The sequence below is a fragment of the Montipora capricornis genome, chromosome 9 (genome assembly GCF_036669925.1).
Source record: "Montipora capricornis isolate CH-2021 chromosome 9, ASM3666992v2, whole genome shotgun sequence".
Lineage (NCBI taxonomy): Eukaryota > Metazoa > Cnidaria > Anthozoa > Scleractinia > Acroporidae > Montipora > Montipora capricornis.
In genome coordinates, this window is record NC_090891.1 from 11,046,183 (window position 1) to 11,063,682 (window position 17,500).

The window sequence follows — 17,500 nt, forward strand, 5'->3', positions numbered from 1 at the left end:
AGAGACTCTGAACCCGAATCCTATTAAAAAAAAAAATGCAGTTGCGCCTCTTGTACATCGTATCTTGGACGTCCTCGATTTCGATCCTTGATCACTTGTATCGGAGACCCGGTCCAACTCATGTGCTATAAGTTCTTTAGCATCCCTTATGTACATACTGAAACACACTGGGTGCTTTCCATTATGCCTGACCATCAGGCCGGAGACCAGTGGAACTAACCAAGGAAAAGTGGACCGACAATTTCCAACCGGACCAAAGCGTTCCATTTACGTTTCCGGAAATTTTGGTTTAATGGAAAGCACCCACTGAATTCGATATCTACAACCTGTAAACTTACAGCCAAAATGTGCTCTATCCTATCAATTTTAAAATAAAGATAATCAATCACATCATTCTGTGTTGCTAGCATGTGACAGACTCAAAACTTCCCTTGTAGATCGAGGAATCTGCTCTTTTATGTAGCTTCTTTCACACTTACTTTGACTTTGAGTCGCCATTTTGGTTTTGCGTCCTCAGTAATGTCTCTTAGCAGTATTCTCGCGCAGGTCAATCCATAATTTCTCGTATCTCCGTGTGCAAATCGGTGCTGTTCGCACAAGCGTGCGGAATCCGGATACTGTCTTTTAAAATCCAATGACGTTACAAACTCATATCCCGTCTTTACCGCGTAAATATTCAACACACTTGTCGCCAACTCGCACGGCCGATGGCGCAAACTTTGTTGACAATAGTAACAGATGAGTCCTGAATACTAGAACGAATCCGAATACGTGTGGATGGGCAAACTCGATTTAAATACGATCGATACTTGTAGACGTGAAAATTTTGAATCGGCTAATTCAGATTAAAAAATAGCCGGATACATGTTCATTGGGCCCTGGTCTTTTATATGGTCAGGGTCAGTTTCGAATATCGGTTTTTAAAATTTCTCTTTCAATAACCAGGTCTACAGCATCTGGTGTTGCTACCAACAAGTGCTTATGGATTGCCACTTAATTTCACCACATTGCCCCAGAAGCTCAAGGAATCTGGTGAGATAGATTACGACGTTTAAATGAAGATCATACTAAACGTGGCTTACATTTACATAACTTGACTCGGTAAAAATCTTGATAGATCACGCTGACTGTTATTCTCAGTCATTTGGGGGTGCTAGTCAATATATACATATATTTTTTTTATGAGGGGTGACTCCATAGCTTATAAAACCTATCACAGAACCATTCAGACGGCACAATTGTCGATTGCTAAGACATATCTGGCAAAATTATTTCACTAACTGAAAAACAAGGCACAAAACAGAGAACCTTTTTAAGATCATGTTTAAAATTAAACTTTTGAATTATTAAACTTAAAATTCAGAAATCCAGAATTGCCATAAAAAGAAGCAAAGTGTAGAGACGTGTTTGATGGCAATGTAACAAGATGATGATGATGGTGATTATTATTATTATTATTATTATTTTTAATATTATTATTATTATTATTATTATTATTATTATTATTATTATTATTATTATTATTATTATCATTATTGTTAACGGAACCTTTACTCCCCTTGTTTTCACAAGTACCAGAGGAATGAGTAAAGAATGCAAGATTTATCACAGCCGGCCCGCTGAGTTGATACTTTAGATAATAAGAAAGGAGAACAATATCACACTACAATAGCATGGATCAGGGCCAAAACTTGCATCTCCCTGCTCAGATCATCACTTGTATGTTTACGTTGCTCAAGAACTTTGAAAAGAACCACAAATGACATTAATAACATAGATATGGACATTGAGGTCGCAGAAAGCTCAATTTATATAATTTCTTTTTACGTATATATATTTTTTTCGGTAACTAAAATATGATAAACGACCACAGTTACAGTTGAAGCTGTGAAGATCAACTATCTTCTCATCGATAGGTCAAAGCGAAAGATGTGCCCAGTTTTTTAGTTGTAATTTTTTTGTTTTATTTTCGAGAAGTGATATGTTAAGTGAAATTATCGTTAGGAGATTTTTAATTAAGGTTTTTCGCAGGGAAATAAGTAATGGTTTATTAAATCCTGAATATTGTCTATTTGGTACAAAGTTTTGATTTATTATTATTATTATTATTATTATTATTATTATTATTTCCACCTTCACAGGCTGACCTTGGCGCTATAGATGCCTGAGGCAGGGCTGTCCCCTCTCACCCTATTTGTTCGTTTTTGCGGTTGAAATTTTAGCCAAAGAAATCCGAAGAAATAAAGTTAAGTCAATACGCTGATGAAACAACGTTAATACTAGATGGATCAAGGGATTCCCTAAAAGCTTGCCTTGAAACTTTGGACGACTTTTTTAAAGTTTCGGGTTTGAAAGTGAATGATAAAAAAGCAGAGGCATTATGGATTGGATCAAAATGTGGGAGAAGTGATATTCCTTTTCCTGAGAAGAATTTTAAATGGCCAAAATATGAAGTGAAAACTCTAGAAGTCTGGCTTTCAGTTCACCCGGAGGAAACCACTAATTTAAATTTTGACGAAAAACTTGAAAAGGTCAGTAATATATTATGCAGCTGGAACCACCGCAGACCGTGACACTAAAAATTAAAATCGCAATACTTAAAAGCCTTGCTGTCTCGCAACTTGTCTATGTCTTATCACCGCTACTTTTAAATGTAAAGGCTATTAAAGAAGTGAGCAAACTTGTATTCGCCTTCCTCTGGAATGGAAAAGGAGACAACATTAACAATATCATTAACGGCTATCCAAACGGGGGCCTTAATATGACATTGTCTCTTTTAGTAAATGCTTCAAAGCCACCTGGATAAAAAGATATTTGGATGCAGAAAACCGAGACAAATGGAAACTTTTCTTTGATCTTGAGTTAAAGGCCTTCGGCGGAAAAACAGTTCGTACTGGCAACCTTAATACAAATGACTCCAAAAATATTCTTTAATCTAAACATAGTTTTATTAGCGAACTTCTGAAAATTTGGGCAGAAATTAATTTTAAAGACCGAATAGTTTCAGAGAATCACTTTCTCAACCAAAGCTTGTGGTATAATTCGCTGATTAGAATCTCCTCGTTTATTATCCTGAGTGGCATTGTTCAGGTGAAATATTTGAAGGACGATTCCAATAACTTTCTTTCTCTCACAGAATTGCAGACTAGGTACAGAATAACAGTTTGCCCTCTCAAGTACTGCGGAATTTTGGCTACAATTTAACTCCTATGGAAAACACACCAAAACAGCTTTGCAACCAATGATCCTAAAAACAAGTATGAAAGTTTTTCAACTAAACTACTGAAAGCTCAAAAAGCAAACAAAGTAGTTTACACAAACTTATATCAAGAAAAATTGTACCTCCTAGGCAGGCTCAGCAGAAACGGGTACCGCAATGTGACATAGAAAACGAAAAATGTTTTAAGTGGCATGAAACTTACCCACTAGCTTTTAAGTGCAGTACAAGCACAAGACTTGTTGAATTCCAGTTCAAGATTCTGCACAGATGAATAGCAACTAACGAATTCTTAGCTAAAATTGGCCTACAAGACGACCCAAACTGCGCCTTTTGCAAAGATGAACCAGAAAAAGTTAGTCACCTCTTTTGGTCCTGTACCAAAGTGACCGCTTTTTGGACTTCCTTAATACAACGTTTTATTGTGTCTCAGTTCTTCCAGAAAACTACCAATTTAATCTTCTTATAGCATTACGTTGGATGCCAGATTCCTCCAAAAATCCTTGTCAAGACATTATATCTGGATTTGAAAAAATAATAAAATGCTACCAAAGGTAGAAGGGTTTTTCAGATATCTTAAGTCGATCTACCTATTTGAACAAAAGGCTGCGGGCACCTTAAGTTGGAGTTACTGAAAACTTTAATCGAGAAAACCCCTCTTTTTTGTTACTTCTTTTATTTTGATAAGTCCATAGACTAATAAATCCTTCACTGCCTTTTCGTAAGAGCCTTGCAACCGACAGCCCTTTGATTTCCTTTTCAGTATGGGGGGTAATGTATACTGTTTTACTGTAAATATGTAAATATGTCTTTATTGTAAGTAAGTTGTTTGTATTTTATGTGTGTGTGAAGTATATAATTTAATTTAAAAAAATAAAAAAATAAAAATAAATAAAATGAAAACCTGAGGAAACGGGTCATAACCTATGACCATGGGTTCCACACGATCTCGTCTCCGACGGTAGATTATGTATCAAGCACCTTTCTCAGAATCCTTACTGTTCCTAATAGTGCAGTCTTGTAGAAATGCTGTTCGGATTGTAATGCCCAGTTTCCCAACCCAGTCACCTAACTTCCTTGTTGCTCCACCTAGGAGGCCAACAATTATAAGTATTACTTGAGCACGTTTCAAATTCCACATTCTCATAATTTCTCTCTTCATGTCTTGGTATTTTCAACCTTTTCAACCTCTTTTTCACTGAGTCTTAAATCTCCGGGGATAGCGATGTCAATAAGAAAGCAGTTCTTGTCTTCCTCATTGATGATTACAATGTCAGGCCTTATAGCTTCAATAACATGGTCACATTGGACATCCCACAAGAGTTTGATTCTTTCATTATCCACTACACTCTCAGTTGTATGCTAATATCACTTTCGCTCCGCTCCAATCCATATTTCTCACACAGTTTTCAGTGGACCGCCTTTGCAACATTGTCATGTCTTCGTTTATAGTCCTTCTGAGCTAACATCTTACACCCGCCCACAACGTGATCGACATTCTCATATTTCTCAGCACGCTACCTACACAAGGGGAACTCCGCCGTCTTATCAATATGATGTTTAACGCTGTTGGTCCTAAGATTTTGCTCCTGAGCAGCACATAACAGGGCTTCAGTCTGCAATTTCAGATCCGCCTTTCTAAATCATTCCCATATTCCCACATCATGTCTCTCAAATACTGGCCGTACATATTCTTTCCCTTCCAATTCCTTAACTTCTCCTCATGCCATCTCATTATTATTATTATTATTGGTTTGCCTCCGGCCAGTTGGGACTCTTAACAGTTGTTGTTGTTCTGTTCCGTCGTTTCGTTGTGTTTCATTGGCCCTGAAAAGCCCCTATGGGCAGCCGTAAGTATGTATAATATGTATTGTATTGTATTGTCTCCAGTTGTGGGATGTTCTATTGTGTCTCAGCAACTCCCCGTAGCTTAGAGACACAACACGTTCCGCAACAGGTGAGTAGTTCCAAGGATGGCCGATAGTTGTATGCTTCCAAGGAAGTTAGGTACATCTAGCTTGCCAAACCAGGTATTTGCACCTTTTGATATGCTTCCAAGAGCACCAATCACAATAGGCATTATTGTGAATTTCGAGGCTCCATGAATCCTTCTGATTTCAAATGCTAGTTCCTGGTACTTTTCAACCTTCTCCTTTTCAGTTCTGGTCCGCTGGCACAGCTATATGTCAACAAGTGTCCATTTCTGTGTGTCCTTATGCACTAGAGTAATATCTGGCCGATTATGTTTAAATTTCAGCACTGTGTAGATAGTCATATCCCACGTAATCCTCACTTCTCCATTTTCTGCGGTTGGCAAGGGTTGATGGTCATACCACTTGTCAGTACACTCTATCCCATACTTCCTGCACATCTCCCAGTGTACCCGCAGGGCCACCTTGTCGTGGCGCTTCTTATACCCTCTCTGGGCAAGCTTCTTGCATCCACTGACAATTTGTCGTACTGTTTCAGTGGCATCTCCACACAATCTACACAGTGGTGTCTCTGAGGTCTTATTCATGTTGCACTTGATCGAGTTTGTTCTTAAAGCTTGTTCCTGAGCAGCAAGAATCAAACCTTCTGTCTCCTTTTTTTAAGAATCCATTCCTGAGCCATATGCATCTCCATGACTCCTCTCCAGCTTTATCTGATATTTGTTAGACAAACGCACCATGTAGGGCTTTCTACTTCCAGTTTTTAACTTTCTCGTCGTTCCTCCTCCTCTAATAGTCTTGCAGACTATCTTCTTCAACAATCACTTTCTCCTTCAACGCAGCTTGAAGCATCCACTCTGCGCTCTCTCTTAGGTAGTCATGAAGGGATTTGCTCTCCCTTCTTACACACTCCTCGATGCCGATCAGGCCTCTTCCCCCTTCCTTCCTCTGCAGGTACAGCTTCGCAACATTACTCCTGGTGTGCAGACAGCCATTCATTGCCAAGATCTTCCTAGTTCTTCTATCCATGTTGGCTACCTCCTCCATTGTCCAGTCCACAATCCCCGCACTGTAGCGTACTACACCTACAGCCCAGGCATTGATGCCATCGATCAAATTTCCTCCATTAGTTTTGATCTACACAACGTCTTGACTCTTCTTATATACTCCTTGTTATCTTGCCTTTCATCTTGGTGCACGTGTTGACAGACTGGTCCAACTGTAAGATGCCAAGGTATTTGTGGCCTTCCTCCTCTATTTCCCCGGTTTGCTGGTCGTCGGGTAGTTCTATTCCGCTACTGCCAACTTGTCTTCCCCTTCTCATTTCCAGGACAACACACTTGTCTAGGCCAAACGACATCTTAATGTCTTTCGAGAAGAACCTTACTACTTGAACAAGTAGGTCTAGTTGACCTTTGCTAGCTCCGTACAGCTTCAGATCATCCATGAATAGTAGGTGGTTAACGGGCCTCGTGTCTTTTGCCAGTTTGTATCCAGCTCTCATTTTTCGTAGTACTAGGGTCAAGGGTGACATGATCACTATAAACAGTAGTGATGACAAGGATTCACCTTGAAAATTTCCTCTCCTAATGTCCACCTGCCCGAGAACTATTCCTCCTGACGTCAATACTGTCTTCCAGTCCACCATGCTGTTGCTGATTAAAGAGATCATATTCTTGGCAGCCCCAACCAACTTCAGGCATTTCAGGATTCATGAATGAGGCTCCATATCATATGCTTGTAGTCTATCCAAGCCATTGACAAGTTTGTCAACCTTCTCCAACAATTCTTCAGCATTGCCTTGTCTACAAGCAATTCATCTTTAGTTTTTCGGGATCCCTTCCTGCACCCCTTCTGTTTATCTGTTAGCAGTCCATTCCTTTCCAAGTAGTGGTATAACTTCTCTCCCATAACTCCTGTCAAGAGCTTCCACATCACGGGTAGGCAGGCAATAGAGCACCCTTCGCTGTGCCATTTTGTATCAAAACTGTTCTTCCCCTGACCATCCACTCTGGTACCTTCCTTTGACATACACAGTCTTGCAAGCATTCTTGCAATCTAGAGTGAAATCCTGTCAGTTTCTTAAACCAGAACCGCTGAACAAGATCGGGGCCGTCTGCCTTCCAGTTTGCCATCTTGCTCATTCCATTTCTAGTATCCTCCACAGTGATGCAGATATCTTCTTGCACCTCTGTTGTACTCCACCTCTACATCCTCTAGTCAAGATGCTCGCCCATTGTGACTGATTTCCTCCGACCAGCTCTTTCTCCAGAAGGAGGTTGCCTCTGTGAGATCAGGGAACACCGTTTCTCCTCGTTCCTTTCCATCTAGTGTTTTGTAGAACAGCTTCTGATTGGTTCTAAACAAGTGGTTCTGGTTGAACTATTGACATCTCTCGTCGTATCTTTTGATCTTAACTCCCTCCACCTGCCTTGATCTTCTGTTTCAACATGCCTGAGACATACAAAGTGCCCCTTTCTTCAAGATGATATTTTCTGTTCAACCTTTCCCTCTTCCTTTGTTTCAGTCTCATGTTTCCTCTTCGGACTTCCTCAATTTTGCTGAGATCTTTTCGCCAAGTTTCGATATTCCCCTTTTCTTCAGTTCTTCTCCCTTTCCTCCCTTTTATCATTCCCACTCTTTCTGTAGTAACATATGCAGCAGCTTACATTAAAGAATTCAGTTCAATGATGTTGTGCGTCTGAATCCTTTTGACGGCTTCATTGATTTTCCAAGTTCTGCTTTCAGCTTCGTTTTTTCGCATGACTTCGGTGATGGTAATCCTATTCTCTGTTCTAGTTGTATAATTTCTAGGATCCTGTCGCAAAGGGCTTCCAGTTCTGGGCTGGTCTCTTCTTGTAATTCTTCAGCAGTGAAAACTCTGGGTTCTTCTTCACGTTGGATTGTAATTCTAGGAATTTTGTTTACTTAATTAGTTGCAAGGTCTGTGGTTTCCAGTATGTCGGCTCCACCACCACGCACTAAGTTTAGGTTGAGGTTCAACAACCACAAGAGCCGCTTACGAGCCCACTCTAGCATGTCTGCTTTTAATAAGGAGAGCGATGACCTTATCTATAAGCATTTTTATAGTCATGGACTTCAAGATGTTCGCATACAACTTATAGATAAAGTTAATACAAAAGACGATCTGCTTGCTAAGGAAGGACGGTGGGCATATCGGCTCCGATCCTTGAAACCGGATGGGCTTAATGAGAGTGAATTCTTTTTTTAGTCAGAATAGAGGGGAACGTAGCCGAAAGTAAAATACAGAATTACCTATTCTAGACTTTACTGGGTAATTTGTCTGCTATTTTCCCTTATTTTTACACTTATTTCCCTTTTATTTTTAGCGTCACTCATATATATATTCTCCGTTCGCATGCTATCCTTTGGCACACGCGTGTGTTATCCTTTGGCACGTGTGGATGTTGCTTATGTTTGAATTGTTACGGCTATTTTATAAATGTTAAGATAGCTAAGAATCATTTTTCTAAGTCAGTGTATTAACAATAAGTTGATGCTATAATATAGAATACTCTAATTGGTAACAATTGCTTAGTCCGGAGTCCAAAGTCTTAGAATCATGTTATGGTAATCTAATTTGATTGTTCCAATTAAGTTAATCAGTGGTTTACGCGACTACCAAATAACAGCTTTCTGCATTTTTACGAGCACTTGACTGCCTTTCCTTCCCACCAATTTGCTCATCTAGGTCTACTCTGAGACCTTAAGTCGCCCTACGTCGGCGGCCTTGAGTCGCCCTAAGTCGCTCTAAGTCACCTTAATTCCATAAACACAACACACCTTAAAGTTAGCCTAAAACAGTGGACAATGAGTCAACAAAGTAGTGGCAGAAGAAGGGAGGCATCTTAATGTAATTGAGCGTTTACCATTTGTGAACAAAAACCGAAAATTCCGGTTGGAAATTCAAATGGTACAGCTCATTCCACCGGAAAGTTTCCGAAAAAGATAGAAATCCTCAGACGTACTCCTCTTTTCCCGTTCCAACCGAAATGACCGGAAAATTCCTGTACCATTTGTAAACTCGCACTCGACCCGGTTAGCCTCAGCCTCTTTTCCGGCCTTTTGACACTGCGCAGATGCAGCCGTCATTTTGATTTGTCGTTGTTTTCGTCTAGCCGCGAGTCGGACTCGGGCCTGGCAAAACGCCACACCGGGAAAATCTTGTACCATTATGAACATTTCCTTCCGAACCGGATTTTCTGTGCAAATGGTAAACGTCCATCATGCATCAGAGATAAGAATTTGCAGGAATCATGTAAGTCCTGATTAAATGTCTGTGAAAAGCCTTTTTTTAAGCGTTGCCTTGCAACATGTAGCTGTAACGGACACCACAAGCAAGATTGTAGTCTCCACACATTTTATTTTTGGCAACATATTATGCCATCTGCTTGATACAAAAACAAGTATTAAACATGAAAGCCCATAAGAATAGTTTAAGTCTTAAACTATTAATTCCACACCTTTGTGAGGAGCAGTGATATTAAGTGCATCAAAATATTTTTACAACTTTAAATAACAAATATAACGGATGAAATAACCAAACAAATTTAATTGAAATTACTTTAGATGTAATACTGATGTAAGCTTACCTTTAGCTAAAGAAAATGCCTTGGAAAATGTCTAATGTAAGGTTGATCATATTTTTTAAATCCATTTAATTTAATATTTCTATATTTATTTAATTTAATCGGTCTATATCTATTTAATTTAATCCCTAAAAATTCATTCAATTCCAGCCGTCAAAATATTCATTCAATCTCGGGGACTGGGTCAAGCCGTGGGAGTAGAAAGATAAGGGCCTGGGAAGGATTGCGTTTCACGTGCGTTCGTTCGTTCGCCATTGGGTACAGTACAAACAGGCGATGAATGACAAAGTATCCGAAGCAGCAGGCCTTTTAAGGCGAGCCTCGGATATGTTGCTTTCAGTGGATTCTTCATCTACAACGCTCTACAGCGTCGCGGAGAGCGTTACTAGAGCACGAAACTTGATGGAAAGGAGTCGGCCAGGAGGAACTTTTAGAAGACTTGGTTCTAACGAGGGACTACGGTCTCAGATTCCTCGAGGAAGAAAAAGGTAAACCGAAGCGAGATGTGCAAACTAAAAGCATCAAAGAAAAACCTTTCGAGTTTGCTCTTCTAAAGTCCAAGGAAGATGACAAAGAATATGATTTTTTAAAGAAAGAAATGGTTGTAGAAAGGGGCATGATTACACTCGGTGAACAAGACGGCACAGTTCAAGACTATTGTTTGCTGCCTTTCATGCAAATGTTGCATTGTTAAAAGAACTTGTACACAATTTTTTCCTGTTGTTACTGTTGTAAAATTTTCATTGTTCGGTAAGGGTTATCTATCAAGAGTTGAGTTCTTAGGAGATGTTGATAAAGTTCAAGGGAATATTAAAGCAATGCTCCATTAATAATATTATTGTGGTACATATGTTCTAGAATCAGCAAGTTATTCAAGTCTCTACAATACAAGGTCTAAAGCTTCGGTATAGATATCTGCACCCATTTCAGTTGACGGTCTCAGTGGATCCAGATGTTCCAAAACAAATGACTTCAGTAAATCTACATGGCTAATATCCACAGGGTTAATGACAACATGATTATCACTCCCAGTGGGAGATGGTCTCTGGGGGTCATATCCACATATTTCCATATCAGATGGCTCTTCGTCTAGCAGTCCATGTGCTAGTGGATTGTCTGCATGGAACATCCTATTTGCCCACATTTCGTATGGTGACCAGTTTCCCTGTGTACGTACTTTGTGGTGATTAAAGGCTTCACAAAACTCATCAAGTGCTTTGTTGATTCTTGGAATGAAGATTAAGTGAAGAGTAAACGCATGCATTGGATTAACTGTGTTGAGGATACCAGTGGACTCCATAGCATAGAACAGATAGTAATAAAAGTGACGTACACATCTAATGACATCTCTCCATAATCTTTCGATGCGCTGGTTGTGTGTAGAGGGACCAGCAATAAAACTCCCCCTTCCCTCCCCCCTAGCTTGAACCATGGCATCACACACCAGGACATTTTCAACACCCTTATCCACTCTTATTCTTAATGGCCAAAGGTTTCCATCATGCTTTATGACATCTAGGAACAGAACAAGTACAGTTTTTGCAAGATTGTTTGAATTACATCTCAGAAACATTATTCTTCTTGAAAAGCCATCTATGCATCCGTGAATAATAGTTTCCCAGTGTAACAGTGCATGATGTCCATCTAAATGCCACAGGGAGTTTGGCCATGGTACCTGATAAATCCTACGTGAAACAACAACACCACATCGTACTGCAGCATTCTGCGGATCCACTCTTGCCATGCTTTCTCTTATCCTTTTTCTTTGGATTATAAAGCCAAGTGCTTTTATACGGTAACCTCCAACATAGCCCTGTCCAGTAGCTCGTCAATGATCGAAAATGGAGCTTCTTACGATCTCATCTAGTTCCTCGTCAGGCAAATGATGAAATCCTGTCATGTTTTGCGAACACACTCTCCTGTGTATCTTCCACCTCGAAACACCCAACATTTCTCCAATCTTAATCCAACTGAATCCCAATTCACGCAATTCTTCCAACATCTCAGCAGGAATGTTAAAACGTGGTCTTCCAGGAGTTTCCTTTTCCTCTTTTCCTGAGGCAAAACAATTTTCAGCAAGTTTCTGGGGTGACAGGCTTAATTGCGATGTGATGATTTAAAGATAATAACAAGTGCGAAAAAGCTTCTGCAAGTGAATCCAGCCCCTCTTTGTCACTTGTTCTCTTATCGATCTAAGCATCCTGATACTTTGATCGATAACTTCCGCATGCGCTTCGGCAGCCCCTTTGCCATATTTGCCATTTTGGCAAAAATATTCCGTTTTGTCTAAAACTGAGGCTAAAAACACCGGCAGGTCTCTTCCAATGTCAGAACCTTCCTCGTCCGCCATATAGTATTTGCAATGACTCTTTCCCAGGCCCATATCTTTCTACTCCCATAGCTTGACCCAGTCCCCGAGATTAAATGAATATTTTGACGGATTGAAATGAATGAATTTATCGTTGAAAATATTGTCTAGCGTTGCTCAAGTTGAGGCATTACTGTCTGAAGATGTGGCTCATCAAGTGATTTTGGGGCAAGATTGTGAACCGGACAGGGAGATTGGGGTTAGGGTTAGGTTAGGGTTAGGAGAAGAACAGATACTTGTTTATTTGCACAATACATCGAAGCATAAAGTCTACAAATTCCTATTTTTCCTTCAAATGCCACTTCATAAAATTTCAAATTTTGTTTTCTGTGAATCCTCCATTACTTGTGAACCTGGGCAGTTATCAGTACAACCTTTAAAATAACTGGTTTCTGGTTAACGCAATTATTAAAAAAAATCTTTCAGATAGTCAAAACTTCACATTTACGACCCATTTCCTTCGCTTTTGTGTTTGTCAGCATTATGATTTGCTATACTTCAGGTTCACATGTTTACAAGTTTGTTTTTACATCTCGTAGACGTTTAGATATTCAATTACAAACTCTGTTTTGAATGGCCACTCTACCTCACTGTGTAATTAGTTCACCCTAAAGTCAAAATAGATACGATTTCTTTCTAAGGAAAAGAAACGACACAAAATGTACTTTAAGGAATGGGGGAAAATAAAACAAACAGTGCCATTGTCACTACCTCCAAAACAGCAGATTAAAACCCAGCTTGATAAACAACAAAGATCCATCCTTTACCCAGTGCTCATTCTACAAGAACTGCTAAAGATGATGAGATGCTCATTTCATTGGACTTGCACAAATTGTGCCCTTTTTGAATTAGGCCCAACAGATTTCATGAGCAGCATTCCAAGACATCACATGGTCTTCACTGGTAGGACAGGACATGGAAAGTTCTTTTCATGGCTTGAAAAACACAAGAAGCAGATTGCTGTGGAATAGCATGCTCAACAATGTACTTTGACTTGATTATGTAAACTTCACCACAAAATATATTTACAATGACAAGTTGAAAGAATGTGGGCACCGTAAACATGCTGTGTTTCCCTCTTGGCAATCACAAAAGAATGGTGGGGAAAGTCTTTGTCAGGAGGCTCGTATACACCGATACGGTTTAAAATAACATGAAATGAAAAGAAAAGCAAGATTTCTTTGTCATCTACCGCATTTTCGTCGCTCGCACATTCATCCATCCGTATTTTCGGTTTCTTACATCAAATTTTACAGCTTCACGTTCCCCCTTCGTACTCCATTTTGCTTGCTGGCAGTTGTCGTACCCAGATTTCTCTCACCTTATTCCTTGCCGCCATTTTGAAAAAAAATGCATATTCTTTGATGGATAAGTTTGATCACGTGATCTGCTGTGTGCCCGGGGTCTTCTCCCTACTCGCCGCCATATTGAAAGCCGAGACGACCCTGGGAACGTGGTTGCATGGGCACTAGCTGGGAGAATAAATATGGCGGACAAAAGACTAACTTGTAAGACTGTTGATGATGATAGAGGAGAAGCCTATAATGTGTCAATGACTAAGGAAAAGCACTTTCATTGAGAAAGACCTTGGCATACGGTACTCGTTACGTTATATTGGAGTTTTCTGCCAACTGAAGACAGAGAAGAACATTTAGTGGTTAGGTTCCCGAAAAGGAACAACCACTGTTTGATGCCATTGGAATGGTGTAAAATTTACAAAACGTTTGGGCCAATATTGACGGTGCAAGCTCCAGGAATCTTGCAGATAAGTTTACTAAGATAACAATAATTATTTGCTCTCATTTGTGGAATAGTTTGAGCTTAAATAGTTTGACTTCCTTGTTGTTTATTTTTGTTTACACCATGAATTTTCTATAACAGTCTTATTTAAATCATGTATTTATTTGGATGAATAAATAAATAAGTTTTGTAGCTATCAGAAAAAAAACCTTGCAATACACTGTAACTTTAATTAAATTTAACTTTTTTTTTTTGACAAAGGCAAAGTGAGTGTACATCTGAGACAAATAATTGTGTGAGTATAACTTCAGAGCTGGAGAACTGAGAATTGATAATCGACACAGTTTATTTCTGTTGTAAACGTCACGGGTGCCTGCGATGTAGTGCGGTGAATATAAAATCATATTATTTCTATAGAAAACCACTCAGCCAAACAGATTACTGGAAACTCTTTGTTCATCTCTGAAATTCTACTAATCATTTATAATGGTTGTTGTTCTTCCAGCCCAATATTTCATAGCTCTAGTGGCATTGAGATATTTTCATTTGTAAAATAACTAGGATGGGGCGCACACTCTCATTGGGTAATAGCTGTGTTTAGATCAGAGTATGGAAACGCGGCTGTGACATCACACGAATTTTGATTGGTTATATGTTGTCAGACTCGCATTTTAATTTATTTTGGGAGGAAATATGAGCGTGTATCAAGAGCATCTGTTTCAATCAAGAATTTTCCTTCATTTGTTTCCTTCATTTGTCGAATTATCTTTGAGAAATATTTTATAAAAGAAATAGAGGACTTTTTTCCATGTTTCCCTAGCGTCATCTAAACACTCGGGGAATTTGGGAGAATTCTGGACAGTTATGGAAACCCTCGACTGGGTCTCGGGTTGCATAACTGTCCTGAATTCTCCCAACTCCCCCTCGTGTTAAGACGAGGCTATGGAAACACGGAAAACGTCCCCTATTGCTTAAATAGCATTTGAAAACTGTGAAATAATAATACTTATTTTACAGTTTTTTTTCTGATTTTGGAAAAGAAATATGGAGACTTAAGATCAGTTTATATTATGCGACTTACGTAGAATGAGCAATATGAGTTGTGTAAGGCTGTCTTAAGTCGCCTTAAGTTGCCTGGTTTTGTGGGCAATTTTAACGACGACTTAAGGTCCCAGAATAAGCCTTCATCTTTTCTTCCAGCTCTATGGAATATCCACCAAGAACGTCCATAATGATGTTAAACTGTTCCAGATTGTATCCTTTGAATTGCTGTTTAAACTCATTTCTGAGAGGCCCATACTTGCGGGTCTTTCCCTCGTCTTTCTTGCCGTGATTTTGGGTCCATGGGCAGCTCATTTCCAGTGTTGTGATATTCTTGTCTTTGTGGTTAATAATGCGGGTATCTATCCTGTTACAGTAGCACGTACGTATATACTTCACTGTTTTCCGTGTACACGGGAACATCCCAATATGCTTGGTAATCTTTGTTCTCGTATAAGGGCTTAGGGATGACTTGGGAGTACTGTGGTCGTGTTCTGTCAGCTTTGCCACATTATTTAAGCATCTCGAAGAACAGAATGTTGAGTGCTGAGTTGTGCCTCCATCCGTACTTCGTCTGTACCAAAGCAGAGCAGCCTGCTAAGATATGTGAAAAGCTTTGGAGATCGTTCATGCGCATTTTACACCTCAGATCGTCTTTTACTATGGAACCGATCCTTTTTTCCTATAGTACATCCTGGTCGGTGTCCTGGTCGTAAAGTTCATGCATAGCGGCTATGACGTGTGAGGGGGAGGAGTTCCAGCTCCTTACTATTCAAAACATTAATTTGCCACTAATACTGTCATCCAATTCCATCGCTTATTCAGCAGTTTACCTTGCCACTTCTCTTTTTCCATGATGTTTCTCAGCCGTTGTTGACTATATTCCTTAATCTTCGTACTGATCTGTCTAGTTGGGATCTCGTTGCCATCCACTCCGTAGCAGGAAGTGGCGACATTGATTAGTTAATCAACTCTGAAAATACCTTTTAAAAGCTTCTTTTTGATCAATTTCCCTATTCCCTGTGACTGAAAATAGTTGTATTCATTGCTAAATGCCGCCGTTGAGACGAAAACGATAGAATGTGCACGAAAAAAGCGCAGGAGAACGATGCAAAACGTTTGCTTGGTAACCACGCAGTCATTTAACAAGGAAAGTCTGGACTTTCGTATCAGCTGTTCGTGGATATCATGCTTATCACGACGTTTGGAAGCCATCGATCGGAAAAAAACTTGTTGCTAAACGAGAGCTTAACAACCCCATGGACAAACATGCCGTGAAATTAGTGAAGGGCAATAAAACGGTAGGCCATTTGCCTCCCGAGCTCTCCTGAATAGCATGGTATTTAGTAGCACGTACTGGAGAAATAAGTGTGATTGGTCGTAGATGATTAATCTTTAGTTACTGAAGGTTTTCAGTTCAATTCGAAACCCCTACAAGCTACTTTACTCCCTAGATGAAAGCGAGTGTTTACGGTAGGTCAGCTGAAGTGTTAGCCCTAGTTCATATGCATACTTGTTTGCGTTCTTAAATTAAGTCTGGTGTCCACCTCTTGAACAGCTTTCTTCGTACCGTCTTACGGCATCCATAGCTGGGTCATTGTTAGAATACAGCTTAATTGCCGCCTTGATCTTAGAAGCTTTGTATACCCCTTCTACAGATTGAAGACCCATGCCCGCCCTGTTCTCTTTGCAGGTAGAGCAGTGCTGTTGAAACCAGGGGATGCTTACCACCATTGTGTACAATGATCTTCCTAGCTTCTCCGTCAATCCTCCTTAGGTCTGCGAGGTGCCACGTCTATGTCCAAATAAGATAGCTTAGCATAGGCAGTGCAAATTGATTAGATGCTCTCATTCGATTCTCCTCAGAGAAAGAACTTGACCATATTATCGACATATGGAAACTGGTGTCGAAGTCGACCATGGCGGACGTGTTTCAATCGCTCTGTTAAAATTTCTCCGCCTTGGTCCCGAATACGGCCTTTTTTCACTAATTAATAATTTAGTAATGCCTAAAAACAAACCAAAAATACCCTGCGAAGCTCTCAAAGAAAGAAAAATGAAGCTTACACGCGAAGGAAGCTCACAAACCGACGAGGAGGTCTTCGAGGATGACAGCCATGGCTGCCCAAAATGCAAGTCAATAAATACTCGTCTTGCTGAAATTGATGAGAAGCTTGAAAGACTACTAAAGTTAACAGACGAATTTGAAATTTACAAGAGCCGATTTAAATTCCTCGAAGATGAACAGAAGAGCATGCAAGAAAGCCTCGAAAGTTCTCAAACTGAGATAAAAGAAATGCAAGGTTTACAAGATTGTATCGTTGAACAACAGAAGACCACTGAAGCTTCACTTCAACGCGTTCAACGTGATTTCGCTGAATTGCAACGCCGTCATATTAAATTAGAGTGTCACAGCCGCAGAGGTAATTTGAAATTCTATGGAATAAAAGAAGGGCGAGCATGAATCGAACGAAGACACAGAAGATTTATTGAGGATTTTTTTACGCACCGACTTAAAGATCCCTAAAGAGGACGAGGAAAGTATCAAGTTCGATAGAGTGCACAGGATATCAGCTCGTCGAGTATCGTCTAG

At 39.8% G+C, this 17,500-nt stretch overlaps 1 protein-coding gene and 1 pseudogene across 1 annotated transcript in view; one reads left to right on the forward strand and one right to left on the reverse strand.

Moving 5' to 3' along the window:
- LOC138017083 (arylsulfatase B-like) overlaps positions 1–17,500 on the forward strand; it is a 52,689-nt gene that overhangs the window by 11,312 nt on the left and 23,877 nt on the right. The window contains exon 2 of the mRNA XM_068864282.1: positions 946–1,032. Within this exon, the coding sequence (XP_068720383.1) occupies positions 946–1,032 (87 nt within the window). The remainder of the gene's footprint in view (positions 1–945; positions 1,033–17,500) is intronic.
- Positions 10,627–12,108, reverse strand: LOC138016173 (uncharacterized; annotated as a pseudogene).